Source organism: Anomaloglossus baeobatrachus, chromosome 3 (genome assembly GCF_048569485.1).
Source record: "Anomaloglossus baeobatrachus isolate aAnoBae1 chromosome 3, aAnoBae1.hap1, whole genome shotgun sequence".
Taxonomy (NCBI): Eukaryota; Metazoa; Chordata; class Amphibia; order Anura; family Aromobatidae; genus Anomaloglossus; species Anomaloglossus baeobatrachus.
Genome location: NC_134355.1, coordinates 391,960,534 through 391,977,529, shown reverse-complemented (window position 1 = coordinate 391,977,529; position 16,996 = coordinate 391,960,534). Strand labels below are relative to the sequence as shown.

The following is a 16,996-nucleotide window of genomic DNA, read 5'->3' as shown; positions in this document are numbered from 1 at the left end:
GGGTATATATAGCACACAGCGCAGAGCAGGGTGTATATAGCACGCAGAACAGGTTGTATATAGCACACAGTGCAGAGCAGGGTATATATAGCACGCAGCGCAGAGCAGGGTGTATATAGCATACAGAGTGTATATAGCACGCAGAACAGGTTGTATATAGCACACAGTGCAGAGCAGGGTATATATAGCACGCAGCGCAGAGCAGGGTGTATATAGCATACAGAGTGTATATAGCACGCAGCGCAGAGCAGGGTGTATATAGCATACAGAGTGTATATAGCACGCAGCGCAGAGCTTGTTGTGTAGAGCACGCACCTCCCCCTCTTTAATAAGATATTTTTATTATAACTAAGAGCAACCTGAAATGTCTGGGCAGCACAGGAGCATGACTCCTCATAGACATGTGACTGATCACATGGGCATGACGTCACAAGGCCCTTGGTCTTGCGGGATCTGCCTTGTTTATAGACTGGGCAGGATGGCCGCCGTGCTGTATAGATGGAGCGGGGCCCCCAGGGTCCTTCTGCGATCTGCCCCACGTGAGTTACTAATGATCGGCAGGGCTGACACTCGCCGTGCAGGGGTTAATGATGACGTCAGCCACTGCCGCTCTCCTGTATGCTGGAGCCTGGTTGCGTCTTGTGATGGCTCGGTGTGCACACAGCCTGAGCACTGGCCGCACAGAGGCTATATGCTCCAGGGTGTCGGTAGTCTTGTGTCAGCTTGTCAGCCATGTAGCATGAGCCCCCGTCCTTATGGTGTTTTCTAACAGGTTTTGCTCCAAATTCTTCAAAATAGTGCACACAGGTCACAAATTTGGAGCAAATGTAACTGGGTTTTTGTCTTTACCAGTTTGCAACATTTTAGCACAAAAATTAGCAAATCCTTTAAAAAGTAGCAAAATTATGTCAAATTGATATGTGTTGTAGAAACCCTCCTACGGGGGAAACTGGAACGCGATGGTGAACGTGACGTATGAGGAGCTGCACTCATCCGCCTGCCCAAACCATCTGGACAAGTGAGACTATAGAGAGGCTGTGACGCCATGGCCATAGTGGCGCTGTGATGCTGTAAAGGGAGAATTGCGGTGCAGGAATCGGATCTGTGGCTCCCGGATCATGTTCTTCTAAGTTTTCATCTGATGACCTCTTCTGTGAATTGGAGAGATTTGGGGGCAGAGTTGTCTTCTTCTTTGCCCCTCCTCTGTTTCTGCCTCCTTTTTAAAATTTAGCTGTGCCATCATTTGGGGTGGGCGGTGTGTGCGCAGTGTGATTCCACAGACTGTCTTGAGTAAAATGGCGCTGAAGGCAGCGCATGCGCAGATTGAGATTTCAGCTCAATGATTTCATAATGAAGGCAAAATCACAATCTGCGCATGCACCGCCGTCAGCGCCATTTTATTGAAGATAGTCTGTGGAATCACACTGCACATGCGCCACCCACCCCAATGATGGCAGCGCGTGCACAGTGTGTGAGAAGCAGAAGACCACTCCACCCCAAGCCCTGCCCCAATTCACATAAGACGTGATCAGATTAAAACTTTAGAGGAAGATTATTCAGGAACCATAGATAGGATTCCTACACCGCAATCACCCATTTAATTAGCTGCACAGTACCACTATGGCTATGGCTTTACTCTAAGGGTGGTGTCACACACAGCGACGACGACCACGACGTCGATGCTAAGTCACCATTTTCCGTCGCTGTGTGTGACATCCAGCAACGACCTGGCCCCTGCTGTGAGGTCGCCGGTCGTTGCTGAATGTCCAGCTTCATTTTTTGGTCGTCACTCTCCCGCTGTGACGCACACATCGCTGTGTGTGACAGCGAGAGATCGACGAAATGAAGCGAGCAGTGAGCAGGAGCCGGCGTCTGGCAGCTGCGGTAAGCTGTAACCAAGGTAAACATCGGGTAACCAAGGGAAGACCTTTCCCTGGTTACTCGATATTTACCTTCGTTACCAGCGTCCGCCCTCACTGCCAATGCCTGCTCCTGCTCTGTGCACATGTGGCTGCAGTACACATCGGGTAATTAACCCGATGTGTACTGTAGCTAGGAGTGCAGGGAGCCAGCGCTAAGCAGTGTGCGCGGCTCCCTGCTCTCTGCACATGTAGCGTCGTTATGATCGCGGCTGCTTCTGCTGTGTTTGACAGCTAAGCAGCGATCATAACAGTGACTTACAAGGTTGCTGTTGCGTCACAGAAAATGGTGACGTAATAGCGACGTCGTTGTCGCTGTCGCTATGTGTGAACCCAGCTTAAGATGCTAAATCCTGCTGACAGGTTTTCAGGGGGGGGGGGTCCAGCCGGCGCTGGAGTGGTGCTTTAAATGTAAGTTCCCTGCCCCCGGTCTTATACTCACCGCCAGCATTTTCACCTTTTTTTTTTGGCGACACTATCTTCTAACTGTAACTTTTTAGTGGCCAGAAGTTAAGTCGCATGCACTCATTGCAAGTCTATGAGAGCAGAACAAGGCTTTGATAGATTTGTTTTGAGTTGTGACCTCCAGCGCGTGCCATGAAACACTGGAGCTTGTAGCAGGTCACAAACTGAGGGAGAGCAACGCTGCAAACAGATGAAGATGTTGGAGGGTGAGTGAGTATAACACTAGGGGGATAGGACTTAGATTTAAAGCACCACTCCAGTGGGGAATTTAAAAAATAAATAAAACACTGGAGTGGTGCTTTTAAGCCCTAATTAGTTTTGTAATTTGCCTTATTATAAAATTCCCTACCATTTTCCAATCCTGCTAGTCCCTATATGTGTATTTTTTTTCTTACGGTTCTGAGCAAAGTCTTAAACAGAACGTCACAAGGGGATGACCCTGCAATCACTTCCCCGCAGCTTGTATTATGTCTCCTGAAACAGGACGTCATCAAGGGGCAGCTCTGCGGGCACTTAGCACAGCTTCTTTCACTGCCATCTCCAGAAAAGGGGAAGTGACAGCAATGATGCCAAACAGCTTCTATCATTGCCCTCAAATGAGATGTTATCAGGAGACCGTGATAAAAGCAGGATGAGTGACCGCAGCGCTGCTCCACAGCTTCTATCACTGTCCTCGAATAGTCATCAGGTGATAAAAGCAGGGTGAGTGACCGCAGCGCTGCTCCACAGCTTCTATCACTGTCCTCGAATAGTCATCAGGTGATAAAAGCAGGGTGAGTGACCGCAGCGCTGCTCCACAGCTTCTATCACTGTCCTCGAATAGTCATCAGGTGGCCGTGATAAAAGCAGGGTGAGTGACCGCAGCGCTGCTCCACAGCTTCTATCACTGTCCTCGAATAGTCATCAGGTGGCCGTGATAAAAGCAGGGTGAGTGACCGCAGCGCTGCTCCACAGCTTCTATCACTGTCCTCGAATAGTCATCAGGTGGCCGTGATAAAAGCAGGGTGAGTGACCGCAGCGCTGCTTCACAGCTTCTATCACTGTCCTCGAATAGTCATCAGGTGGCCGTGATAAAAGCAGGATGAGTGACCGCAGCGCTGCTCCACAGCTTCTATCACTGTCCTCGAATAGTCATCAGGTGGCCGTGATAAAAGCAGGGTGAGTGACCGCAGCGCTGCTCCACAGCTTCTATCACTGTCCTCGAATAGTCATCAGGTGGCCGTGATAAAAGCAGGGTGAGTGACCGCAGCGCTGCTCCACAGCTTCTATCACTGTCCTCGAATAGTCATCAGGTGGCCGTGATAAAAGCAGGGTGAGTGACCGCAGCGCTGCTTCACAGCTTCTATCACTGTCCTCGAATAGTCATCAGGTGGCCGTGATAAAAGCAGGGTGAGTGACCGCAGCGCTGCTCCACAGCTTCTATCACTGTCCTCGAATAGTCATCAGGTGGCCGTGATAAAAGCAGGGTGAGTGACCGCAGCGCTGCTTCACAGCTTCTATCACTGTCCTCGAATAGTCATCAGGTGGCCGTGATAAAAGCAGGGTGAGTGACCGCAGCGCTGCTCCACAGCTTCTATCACTGTCCTCGAATAGTCATCAGGGGGCCGTGATAAAAGCAGGGTGCAAGACTGCAGCGTTGCTCCACAGCTTCTATCACTGTCCTCAAGTGAATAGTCATTAGGAGGCAGTGATAGAAGCAATTGTCATTAAGGGGCTGAACTGCGGTCACTTACCCTGCTTCTTTTTCCATCCCCTGATCACAATTTGTTTCAGGAAAAGAAACATTCTCCTGTCACATTTTATTTGAGACTCCCATCAAAGAAAACTTCACAGGAAGAACAAAAACACATATAGGGATAAGCACGATAGGGAGAATAGTAGGAAATTTTATAAAAAAAAGCAAATTACATAAGTAATCACTTAGATTACTTGGGGCAGCTGTTCTGACACAATCAGGGTTTTTAGATTTAGGGGTGCTTCACACATAGCGAGATCGCTACCGAAATCGCTGCTACGGCACGGTTTTGGTGACGCAACAGTGACCTCATTAGCGATCTCGCTGTGTGTGACACTGAGCAGCGATCTGGCCCCTGCTGCGAGATCGCTGCCCGTTACACACAGCCCTGGTTCGTTTTCTTCAAAGGCGCTCTCCCGCTGTGACACACAGATCGCTGTGTGTGACAGCGAGAGAGCGACGAAATGAAGCGAGCAGGGAGCAGGAGCCGGCATCTGGCAGCTGTGGTAAGCTGTAACCAGGGTAAACATCGGGTAACCAAGGTGGTTACCCGATATTTACCTTAGTTACCAGCCTCCGCAGCTCTCACGCTGCCTGTGCTGCCGGCTCCGGCTCTCTGCACATGTAGCTGCAGTACACATCGGGTTAATTAACCCGATGTGTACTGTAGCTAGGAGAGCAGGGAGCCAGCGCTAAGCAGTGTGCGCGGCTCCCTGCTCTCTGCACATGTAGCTGCAGTACACATCGGGTTAATTAACCCGATGTAAACTGTAGCTAGGAGAGCAAGGAGCCAGCGCTAAGCAGTGTGCGTGGCTCCCCGCTCTCGCGGTTATGATCGCTGCTTCGGCTGCTGTGTTTGACAGCTAAGCAGCGATCATAACAGCGACTTACAAGGTCGCTGTTACGTCACAGAAAATGGTGACGTAACAGCGACCTCGTTTTCGCTGTCGCTTAGTGTGAACCAGCCCTTAGTCATTTAGCAGGGCTGAGAGAGCTGCCCCCGCCTACACCAGGCCCTCAATAAAGATTGTAGATTGACAATCAGAGGAGGGGGCATGCTGGATTGCCCTGCACATGACTTTATAGTCTGAGCAATGATAAAGGTCCTGCTGCTTAAACAAACATAGCAAATAAACAATAGATCAGACCTTGATATGGGCTCATTCACATGACCCTCTGTCCTGGTCAGTTTCTGTTTTTTTTGCGGACCCACGGATAGGACCATCTCTTCAGTGTCTTTTGTGTAGGATCAGATGGCACACGAAAACACTTCCGTATGCATCCGATCCTACAAAAACACACATCGGATGCCGTATGTCCGTTCCGTTATTATGGAACATGTCCTATTCTGTTCCGTAATAACGGCCCGTGACTCATTACAAGTCAATGGGCCCGCAAAATCCCCAGAAGCCGCACGGAAGCACTTCCGTGTGACCTCCGCTTGGTGCCTGTGCAGTCTGTGCCCCGCGGCTGCTCGCACTGCAGTGTGTCCGCATATGCCCGCACTGCAGTGTGTTTGCATATGCCTGCACTGCAGTGTGTAAGCATATGCCCACACTGCAATGACAGCATATGTCCGCACTGCAGTGTGTCAGCATATGTCCGCACTGCAGTGTGTCAGCATATGCCCGCACTGCAGTGTGACAGCATATGCCCACACTGCAATGCGAGTAGCCGCGGGCATGATGAGCGTTGCCGTCAGGAGGTTAGTAAAGTTTATTACCTGCGGTGAACTCCTGCACTCCTGACATCAGCGCTTGTCACTGACAGCCGCATTCTCACATCACCTCTCGCGGGCAGCCCAAGACTGTGACTAGCGGTGACATCACGGGCCGCTCGCGAGAGGTGATCTGAGAATGTGGTGGGCATAGAACTCAGTCACAAGCCCTGATATCATGAGTGTGGCAGCTTCCATCACCGCAGGTAATGTACCTAGCTAACCTGAAGTCAGCGCTGGTCATGCCCTGCAGTGACCTGGGCTGACCTATGATGTTAGCTCAGGTCACTGAACTGCTCTCCCAGCTAATGGGGAACATTCTGTTCTTCATTGACTGGGACAGTGAGTATGGATCACCGTGGGACCCCCTTATTGGATTACGCTGGACCCGAATTTGTTTTCTTTTCAATAAATTGGTGAAAGAGGGAATGTATTGGGGAGGCTTTTTTTAAATTAAAAATGTGTTTGTTGTCTATTTTTTTTTTTTTAATTACTGACTGATTTAGTGATGTTGGGTATCTGATAGACACCGTGACATCAGTAACCCCAGTTGTTGGGAATAAGTTTTCCAGTTTGGGGCTCCCTCTTGTGGTCAGTGCTGGCGGTGCAGTTGATTTGTGCAATGAAATCCACACACCTGTAGAGGACTGGAAATCAGGGTCAGATTGGGACTGTATAACTGAGTAGTTTTCTCTTGTTTCTTGCCTGTGCTCAATGGTCTCCTATGTGTTAAGGACATTATGTAATCAGCCCTGCTCACAACCAGAACTCCTCTCAGATAAGTGGTCTTTGTACCTCTGCTGTTTGTTTTCCAGTTTCTTGTTTTTTTCTGCTTTGATACTAATGCTTGATTCCTATTTTGTCTGTGTGGAGTTCTTGGTGGAATGGAATCATCCCCTGCTGGGAGTGTCTGTATACTTAGCTCCATGATTCTGCAAGGTATTGTGTTTGTCATGCTTGGTATTAATTCAGTCCCTTATCTGTATTAGTGTTGTTGGATCCCAGTAATATTTGAGTGCTGATTCAGTGGGGGAGAGGTTGTGTGACCTCAGGGTTTTTCCATATCAGAAGTGCTGGTATTTATTAGGGTTTTTACGGTTGCAGACAGTGCTCCTTCCTATCCTTTCCTATAAAGATAGTTTGGGCCTCGCCTTTCCTGAATCTGTCTTTTCTAGCTTTGTATTGTGTTTTTCTATATCACCGTAGCCTTTACATGTGGGGGGCTATCTATCTTTGGGGACTGCTCCGAGGCAGATTTGCTTTCTTATATTTCTATCTGTGAGAATATTTAATTCTCCGGCTGTGTCAAGACGACTAGGTCATCGTAGGCTCGCCCCATGGCTACTTCTAGTTGTGTGTCAGGATTAGGTCTGCAGTCCGTTAAGTTTCCAGCCACTCTGTTACTATCTGGGATTCCGCATTTTTTGATCCTCCTCAGTCCCTGAATCATAATAACACCCAGGGCTTGATGCCAGGTGACATTACACATCTGGTATCAACTCCATATATTACCCCGTTTGCCACCGCACCAGGACATCGGGATGAGCTGGGGCAAAGCACCAGGATTGGCACATCCAATGGATGCGCCACTTCTGGGGCAGCTGCGGCCTGCTATTCTTAGGCTGGGGAGGGTCTAAGAACCGTGGACCTCCCTAGTCTGAGAATACCAGACCACAGCTGTCCGCTTTACCTTGGCTGGTGATCCAATTTGGTGGGGACCCCACGTTTTTTGTTTTAAATAATTTATTTAATTTAAAATAACAGCGTGGAGTGCCCTCTGTTTTGGATTACCAGCCAAGGTGAAGCTGCCAGGTGTGGTCTGCAGGCTGCAGCCGTCTGCTTTACCCGAGTTGACTACAAAAAGTAGGGGGACCCCACGTCTTTTTTTTTTTTTTTAATTATTTATTTTTTTGGCTAAATACAAGGCTAAGCACCCTTTAGTGCCACATAAAACGCACTAAAAGGTGCAAGATTAAAAAATGCTGGGGAGTGGGACATTATATATCTTTCTCATCTATTATCTATCTATCCCTCTAGTTAAAGCCCGCTTTACATGCAACAATTTATCTTACAATGTGTCGGCGGGGTCACGTCGTAAGTGACGCACATCCGGCATCGTAAGTTACATTGTAACATGTAACAGCTACATGCGATTGAACGGTAAAACGTTCATCGCACGCACGTCGTTCATTCCTCATGAATTGAACGTCTGGTTGTTCATCGTACCCGGGGTAGCGCACATCGCAGTGTGTGACACCCCGGGAACGATGAACAGATCTTACCTGCGTCCTGCGGCTCCCGGCCAGCTATGTGGAAGGAAGGAGGTGGGCGGGATTTTTACGTCCTGCTCATCTCCGCCCCTCCGCTTCTATTGGCCAGCTGCCGCGTGACGGCCATGTGACGCTGAACGTCCCTCCCACTCCAAGAAGTGGACGTTCGCCGCCCACATCGAGGTCGTATGGAAGGTAAGTACGTGTGACGGGGGTTGCTCGTGTGTGCGACACATTCAACAAATTGAACGTGCCGCACATACGATGGGGGCGTTGCAAATCGCATACAATATCGTATGCGAAATTGCAACGTGTCAAGCAGGCTTATCCCTCTGTCTATCCCTTCATTCATTCATTCATTCATCCCTGTATTTATCTCTTTATCTCTTTCTCTCTATCTATCCCTCAATCTATCCATCTATCTAGCTGCTTCTGTGTTTTGCGGTCCGCAAAAAAAATCGGAAGGCACATGGATGACACACGGCTCATGAACGGAGCGGATGTCACACGGATGCATCTGTGAAAAAAACAGACTGTGTTTTGCGGACCGCAAAAACTGAACGGTCATGTGAATATAGCCTAAGGCAGGCAGCTCTGAATTTTAAGTGTTAACTCTCGCAGCATTCTAGCTTCAGATTACATAGCAAATACCTGCCAACAAATTCCCGAATAGCAGCGATGGGCAGATCTTATAAGCACCAGCGGTTGTTAGAGGCACATGTCGGCTGATCAGATTAGCCGACATGTTAAGGGAAAGATGCAGGCTTGGCGTGTGAGCACACATTAAAAGGCAGAGACACGGACCTATGATGTACCAGTATGTGATAGGTCGTGAAGAGGTTAAAATGTTGTATGTTACTGTTCAACTATGCAAAAATAAATTCGATTTTGGACTCTAGAAGTGACGTTCAATTCAACAAACGTTTGGCAACATATCAAAACGTCACATATGATGAATTAGGCTAAAACATGTGGATAAGGTAAACTACTTTCACAATATGAAAGATAACAGGAAACCAAGTAACGTTAACTTTAAAAAATGCACAAAATAAATAATAAATAGGACGCAAACAGAAAAGTCACTATTAGGGATCACTCCCACTGGTGTATAAAAAAATGTCCCATTCTCATCTAGAAAAGTGGGACGAGGGAAATCTGTTTGGTATTCCGTATGTCATGTGAGTGTCACTTCTTTTTCTGCTTGCTTTCTGTATCCCACCTGTATGCTTTTTTTTTCTCAGCAGCTATTATTCTTCAGTCATGTACTGGACCATTTACAGTGTTCTGTACTACAGAATCGTAATGTAGCCATAAAACAAGATGGCATACAGATTGACTGTATGACGTTTGAATTTTTTTTTTTTTTTTTATACTCACACCCAGTGACTTGCATTGTCCAGTCTCGGACATCTTTTGTGTGGCCATATGTAGCATGCTGCGATTTTGTGCCTTTTGGCCGGCTTCATACTTGCGATTAACTCGCACGAGTGGAATGCGAGAAAATCTCGCATTGCACTCGGACCCATGTTAATCAATGAGGCAGCTCCCATCTGCTATTTTTTTCTCAGTCCAAATCGGACTGAGAAAAAAAATCGCAGCATGCTGTGTTTTGGTGAGTTTCTCGCGCGAGTCACTCCAATGCAAGTCTATGGGTGCGAGAAAATACACGGATGTCACACGGACGGCACACACACCATCCTAGTGACATCCGTTTTTATAAATACATTTATCGCATGTTGCAGAAAACACTGCAAATGCGTGAGGTCTGTCGATGTCGGTCAATTTCTATCTCTGTCAGTCGGTCTGTCTCTCTCTCTCTCTGTCGTTGGTCTCTATCTCTCTCTGTCTGTCTATCCCTCTCACCCCCTCTCTCATACTCACCGATCCCTGATCACCAGCGCGGCGCTGCACGGCTGTCACAAAGCACCGGCGGCTTTTTCTCTTTTGAAAAAGCCGGCCGCTCATTATTCTATCTAGTATTCACTGCTTTCCCCGCCCACCGGCGCCTCTGATTGGTTGCAGTTAGACACGCCCCCACGTTGAGTGACAGCTGTCTCACTGCAACCGCCCGGTGAGCGGGTCTATATCGTGCAGTAAATTAAATAAATAAATAATTTTAAAAAAACGGCGTGCTATTCCCCCCAATTTTCATACCAGCCAGGGTAAAGCCATATGGCTGCAGGCTGGTATTGTCAGGATGGGGAGCGCCACGTTATGGGGAGCCCACCACCCTAAAAATATCAGCCAGCAGCCGCCCGGAATTGCCGCATCCATTAGATGCGACAGTCCCGGGACTGTACCCGGCTCATCTTGAATTGCCCTGGTGCGGTGGCAATTCTGGGTAATAAGGAGTTAATGGCAGCAGCCCATAGCTGCCATTAAGTCCTAGGTTTATCAAGGCAGGCGTCTCCCCGAGATACCTTCCATGATTAACCTGTAAGTTAAAATAAAGACATACACCCAAAAATCATTTATTTGAAAGAAATTACAAAAAAACCCACCCTCTTTCATCAATTTATTCAAGTCCCCAAATACCCCTTCAGGTCCGACGTAATCCACAGAGGTCCCACGACGCTTTCAGCTCTGCTACATCAGAAGCTGACAGAGAGCGGCCACAGACCACAACCGCTCTCTGTGAGCTCCCCGCAGCGACTGAAATGAGTCGCGCTATCAGCGGTGCCGTCACTCAGGTTACCCGCGGCCACCGCTCTCAGCGGGAGGACTTCTGCTGTGGCCGCGGGTAGCCTCAGTGACGGCACCGCTGATCGCAGAGATCACTTGAGTCACTCAGGGGATTTGCAGTCACCGGTGAGACCTTCACCGGTGACCGAAAATCAGGCCACGCCACACAGACAGAGCCGCGGGATGACAATGAAGTCGGGTAAAGTTCATCCGACTTCATTCTGATCGCACGGCTCTGTCTGTGTCTGCTGTCAGCGGCCATTCAGCTCTGCTACATGGCTCTGTCTGAGTCCGCTGTCAGCGGCCATGTAGCAGAGCTGAATGGCAGATGACATAGCTGCTGAGAATAAAAACGGATCACATACGCATCAAACACGGATTGCACACGGACTACAATCAATTGAAAAATCACAGAATCGCATTGCAGTTGCATTGCACACTGATCATAACGTGAACAGAGCTCATGCTACTTTCTAGCATGAGACTCGGACGGATTTTACACGCACAAGTGTGATTCCATCCTAAGTCCTATTACAGCTGAGGAACAAAAAATCACAGATCAGCACTACCACAATAAATAACATTGGTCCATGTACAATGCAATTTTTTTTCTTGTATTGCATTCATCCGTTTTATGCAGAAGTGGGAGCGCGCCCTTAGAATTATTTCTGGTGAATCCAGGTCAGGAAGGTAGAGGTGGGCGGAGCCTGCACGAGCTCCGGTCATGTGACAGCAGGAGCTAGTTCAGGCCCGCCCACCTTCTCCTGCAGACGCTGAGAGAGTGACCCGGCTGCCGGAAAGCGAGGTGCTGCATGATGGAGGTAAGTATGAACTCCCCCGATCACTGCAGGACTTGTTCTGCATTGAGGATGCAGTGCCGAAGCCATGGTACTGTATCCTCAATGCAGAATACCCGCACCATATCCGCACGACAATCCGCAGCATGGAAACAGACAAAAGCTGTGGTGCTGTTTCCTGGGAGCTCCTGCGGAATGTCCTGCAGATATATCCGCAGGACACTGTCCCCGTGGGCACATAGCCTTTGGGGAGTTTTTACCTCAGTATTTGTTCCACTCCTGGTTTTGCTTACAAATACTGAGGTAAAACCTCACCAAATACTCAGTGTGCATATGACCTTACAAATACTGAGGTAAAAACTCACCAAATACTCAATGTGTGCACATGACCTTACAAATACTGAGGTAAAAACTCACCAAATACTCAATGTGTGCACATGACCTTACAAATACTGAGGTAAAACCTCACCAAATACTCAGTGTGCATATGACCTTACAAATACTGAGGTAAAAACTCACCAAATACTCAATGTGTGCACATGACCTTACAAATACTGAGGTAAAAACTCACCAAATACTCAATGTGTGCACATGACCTTACAAATACTGAGGTAAAAACTCACCAAATACTCAATGTGTGCACATGACCTTACAAATACTGAGGTAAAACCTCACCAAATACTCAGTGTGCATATGACCTTACAAATACTGAGGTAAAAACTCACCAAATACTCAATGTGTGCACATGACCTTACAAATACTGAGGTAAAAACTCACCAAATACTCAATGTGTGCACATGACCTTACAAATACTGAGGTAAAAACTCACCAAATACTCAATGTGTGCACATGACCTTACAAATACTGAGGTAAAACCTCACCAAATACTCAGTGTGCATATGACCTTACAAATACTGAGGTAAAAACTCACCAAATACTCAATGTGTGCACATGACCTTACAAATACTGAGGTAAAACCTCACCAAATACTCAGTGTGCATATGACCTTACAAATACTGAGGTAAAAAACTCACCAAAGCGCTCCATGAATTTACTAAAAGTGATTAATCCAATCACTATCGAGCTATAGTAAACCTGACTTGTCAATCATATACGAATATTGCCAATGAACAAACAAAAAATGACTGTTAACCTCTTGTGTTCCAGCATATACTGCAAAATTAGGTTGGGTAAGAGCAGGTAGCAATAGCTCAACCCAAAGCAACAGCTCACCAAACATTCAGTGTTCATATGACCTTACAAATACTGAGCTAAAAAACTCACCACTCAGTGTGCACATGACCTTACAAATACTGAGCTAAAAAACTCAAATACTCAATGTGTGCAAATGGCCTAACACACTGAAATGCCTTAATTGTCTGAGATGGGAGCGTTCCATTAATTTACTAAAAGTGATTAATCCAATCACTATAGAGCTATAGTAAACCTGACTTATCAATCATATAAGTATATTGCCAATGAACAAACAAAAAAATGACTGTTAACCTCTTGTGTTCCAGCATGTGCTGCAAAATTAGGTTGGGTAAGAGCAGGTAGCAATAGCTCGACCCAAAGCAACAGCTCAACAAAGACGCCTCTAAAGAAACCAAAGACTCCTCAAGGGCGATTCGATGAGACCGAACAGACTGCAAAAGAGAAAGATCCGCTGGAAAGTGAGTGCAGCAATATTCAGTAAACACTATGCTATGTAATGTGCCACCCAAGAATGCCCTGCTGGGTGCCACCTGCAGCACTTCAGAGGTCACAGGGTACAGTGCAAAAGATGACAATTCCTTTGTAGAGCAGGAGAAGTCTTCCAACGACCCACCCCGAGCTGGTAGGATAAAGAATGCTTGCAGTCGGTAGTCGTGTGATGGCTGTACAAATAACACTACCGGACATGGTGACACTAGAACGCTGCCTTGCTCAGGACTGAACCTTGGGCCTCCTCTTTTTAAAGCCATTTAGAAATGGCATGGGAGAAACAGAAGACTTATAATGTGGGTTAGCTCATGGGGCCACTTGTCTGCTGGGGTTTGTATATTCCAGTGGTCGGTATGTACAGTTCAGAAATGGCGGACCTGCGGGATATGAATAAAGCCAGCAGTCTGGCTGCATCTTCATCTGATTCTTAGAGAGAAGCAGAGACGTCTCATCAGCTCGACCTTTCTTAATTATTCAGTATCCACTTCAAGGAGAATACATCCTTCCACCGCTGCTTGGCAGGATGCATGTTTTATTTCACACCACAGAGGCATTCATTTACTTACGTGCCACAGATTAATACTAAGCTGCCCTCCTAGCTAAATCTGTATTCTATGTGGCCCCACTGTCTACATGTCACTTGTCAGGCATGTGAATACCCTACTAGTAAGCATCTTCAGACTTCTTGTAACACGTAGGCAGCAGGGTTTCATCTAGCGGAGAATGAAGGCTAAATGATGAAATAATCACATAAAATAATATCGACATCGTCAGTCTGTTATTTAATATAAGGCCTCGGTTCCACTTGCGCATAGGTTTTAAATGCGAGAGCATCAGAATTTATATGCTAATGACCTCCTGCGAGCGTCAGCTGAGGGTCATGCGACTGTGATCCGATCTTGCAGTCGGATCACATCTGCGGAGAAGAGGGAGGGAGCACTTTCTCCCCATCGCCTCCCCGGCCTGTCTCTGCGTACATCGCACTGCGGTCAGATGACATGCGAGTGAAATATGATGTTTCACACGCAACCATAAACTTGTATGAGGGTGCGTGAGCCAAGACTCGCTGCCAAACGCAGCATGCTGCGATTCTTAAATCAATAGCAGATGGACACTGCCCCATAGTTTTGCACTGGAGTGAGAGCAATCCGATGTTTTATCAGATTGCACGCATCCTTACAAAATGCAAGTGGAGCCCTAAGGGCTGCTTCTCACTTGCGAGTTTCTCGCAGTAGAGCAATGCGAGAAAATCTCGCATTGGAATCGGACACATGTTAGTGAATGATTCAGCTCTCATCTGCGATTTTTTTTTTCTCAGTCCAAATCGGACTGAGAAAAAAATCGCAGCATGTTGCTTTTTTGCGAGTTTCTTGCACCATTTGTCCCAATGATTTCCTATGGAAGGGGATTAAAAGTAGGATCACACACGCGCACCAGCGTTCACATTTGCGAGTGTGGCAGGAACTACGCTCATTAAATATTCAACAGATGAATGTGACATCACATTCCCAAAGGTAAATTAAATGACACATGTGTAATAGCTTTTATATAATTAAGATGTTGCATGAAACTAGCATCGCAAACGCGACACACACGCGAGCAAAAAGCATTGCACTTGCGTTGCACTCGCACCTAACGTGAACTAAAATCAGCCGAGTATTTTTCAGCCCAGTCGGACCGATTTTACTCGCATAGATGTGTTTCCAGCCTGAGGGTATATTACCATCCACAGCAGAGTTGCCCTAACGGCTTCAATTGCCTCTGTGCAGACTTTTCCCTCTATTTCTGCCCTTTGCCTCTATAAAGACAGAGCTAAGAAGAGGAGGGCAGAGATAGAGGGAAAACTAGCACATGGGAAGGTGCACTAAAATAATTAACTGCCATGATGCCATGAGCACCTTTATTTCGTTTAAACATTCTGCGCTAACTAGGTCCTTTATGACATGTTACAGCAGTATATTACATAAAGGTAACAGAGCAGAAGTATGTTGCAATACCCAATTTTATGTGTTATGCAGCAGCCTCTTCACTGAGTGTCTTTCCCTTTTTTAGGTATATCTATTTGATAATACAGATATTATATTTAGAAGTATGATAATTTTTCACTTGCATAGACCAAGAATGCTAATTGTGTTTTTTTTTTTTTATACTTTTGTAGGATTCCCAAACGATATCAACCCTATTACAAAGGAGAAAGGTGGCCCTAGGGGACCAGAACCGACTCGCTATGGAGACTGGGAGAGGAAGGGGAGATGTATAGACTTTTAAAACCACTGGGAAAGCTGTAAATGTTTCATGCCTATTGTAAATAGATGAGTTCCTGAAGCACTAAGTAGATAATGAAAAATAACATTGTGAGAAATGGATCAATTGCAATAAATTAGATTTAACAAGCCTGAATTGTTTCAATAATGTCTCCAAACTGGGCCTGAGAATGGAGCATTTCCAGCTAGATAGCTACTATACTAATGATCCTACAGAGCAGTCTGTGCCTGCTATTTCTGAGGAGTATAATTTTGGGTCTGTTGACAGGGTGATGCACTCCCGATGCCAACCCTTGTGTGACTGAAAAAATACTATCCTAGAGATCAGCTGGCTTTGGCATCTTAAAGGGGTTGTCCAGGGTGCAACAGGCTTTCAGGACTCGCCATTACTGCCGGTGAGAGTGGGCAGTCATGTGCAGCAAATATGCGATTTGTATACATCCAGTCACATTCCCACTAGACATGCATGCACATCCAGTCAGAATGTGACTGGTGGCATACAAATCACATAGTTTGTAGTCACTACCCGCTCTCACCGGCAGTAAAGGTGAATCGTGACAGGGTGTGCGAAGCACATTGTCACAATTCAGAAGTCAGTAGTCACAGAGTGACTGAAGACTTATCAGAAGACCAGATAACCTCTTTAAACCCCCTGCAATGAGCTGGGAAAGTAGGAAAAAGGCGCATTCCACAGTGGAAATTCACACAGATGACACTCCTTGTAAAGTTCATCCTTCTGCAGCAAAAAGAAGTAGAATGTAATTTCTTTTCTGCAGGTACCTGCAGTTTTGCCATTACATAATGGTTAAAAACCGCAGGGATACAACCGCGGAAAATCCGCACCAAAAATGCAACAAACCACGGTAAAACCGCATCGGATTTCGGGTGCGTTTTTTTGCCACAGGTGCGGAATTCTGCCAGTGGGTGCGGATTTTGCTTAAGAAACACTTTTTTTCCAGTGCGCACAGACCCTAATATGTGAACTGGCCGGGTTTGTGATTCTTGATGGCTGCAGAAAATGGCAAGTTACTGTATTTTTTTCTCAAACATTGTTAGATGTCAGTTGAAATTGTGCAACGTTTTCATCCACTTAAAATGATTTGTTTTAGCATTTTTCTGTTTAGCTAATAAAAGTGTCACTTCTGAAGTCTTTTTGTCTTTTAATATAATACATCCGCTTCAGACAGCTTCACACTTGAAGGAAATGTATGGTGGCTGTGAACCACACTGCAGTAAACTGCTGCACCATCTCAGGCTGGTTTCAGACATCCGTGTTTAATCAGGTACCAGTCACACACATGGTTATGGTCACACGTGTGTCACGCATGTGACATCCGTATTTGCATACATGTGACACTTACCGGGTAAAACACGTGTCTCTGCAATGAAAAGATGTTCTATATTTACCTGTATCCAGTGATGCTGACTTCTGCTCTGCTGCCT

The 16,996-nt window shown here is 46.6% G+C and overlaps 1 protein-coding gene across 1 annotated transcript; it reads left to right on the top strand.

Moving 5' to 3' along the window:
- The first annotated feature begins 424 nt into the window (after positions 1–424).
- Positions 425–16,700, top strand: SDHAF4 (succinate dehydrogenase complex assembly factor 4). Its single transcript, XM_075340239.1, has 3 exons — positions 425–539; positions 13,106–13,258; positions 15,448–16,700. The coding sequence occupies exons 1-3, from the start codon at positions 479–481 to the stop codon at positions 15,555–15,557; spliced, it is 324 nt and encodes a 107-aa protein (XP_075196354.1). The 5' UTR covers positions 425–478; the 3' UTR covers positions 15,558–16,700.
- Positions 16,701–16,996: the final 296 nt, after the last annotated feature.

Coding starts and splice junctions, on each gene's coding strand:
- SDHAF4 (XM_075340239.1), top strand. CDS start 479: ATGGCCGCCGTGCTGTATAGATGGAGCGGGGCCCCCAGGGTCCTTCTG. Junction 540..13,105: donor CCTTCTGCGATCTGCCCCAC/GTGAGTTACTAA, acceptor CTTGTGTTCCAG/CATGTGCTGCAAAATTAGGT. Junction 13,259..15,447: donor AGAGAAAGATCCGCTGGAAA/GTGAGTGCAGCA, acceptor ATACTTTTGTAG/GATTCCCAAACGATATCAAC.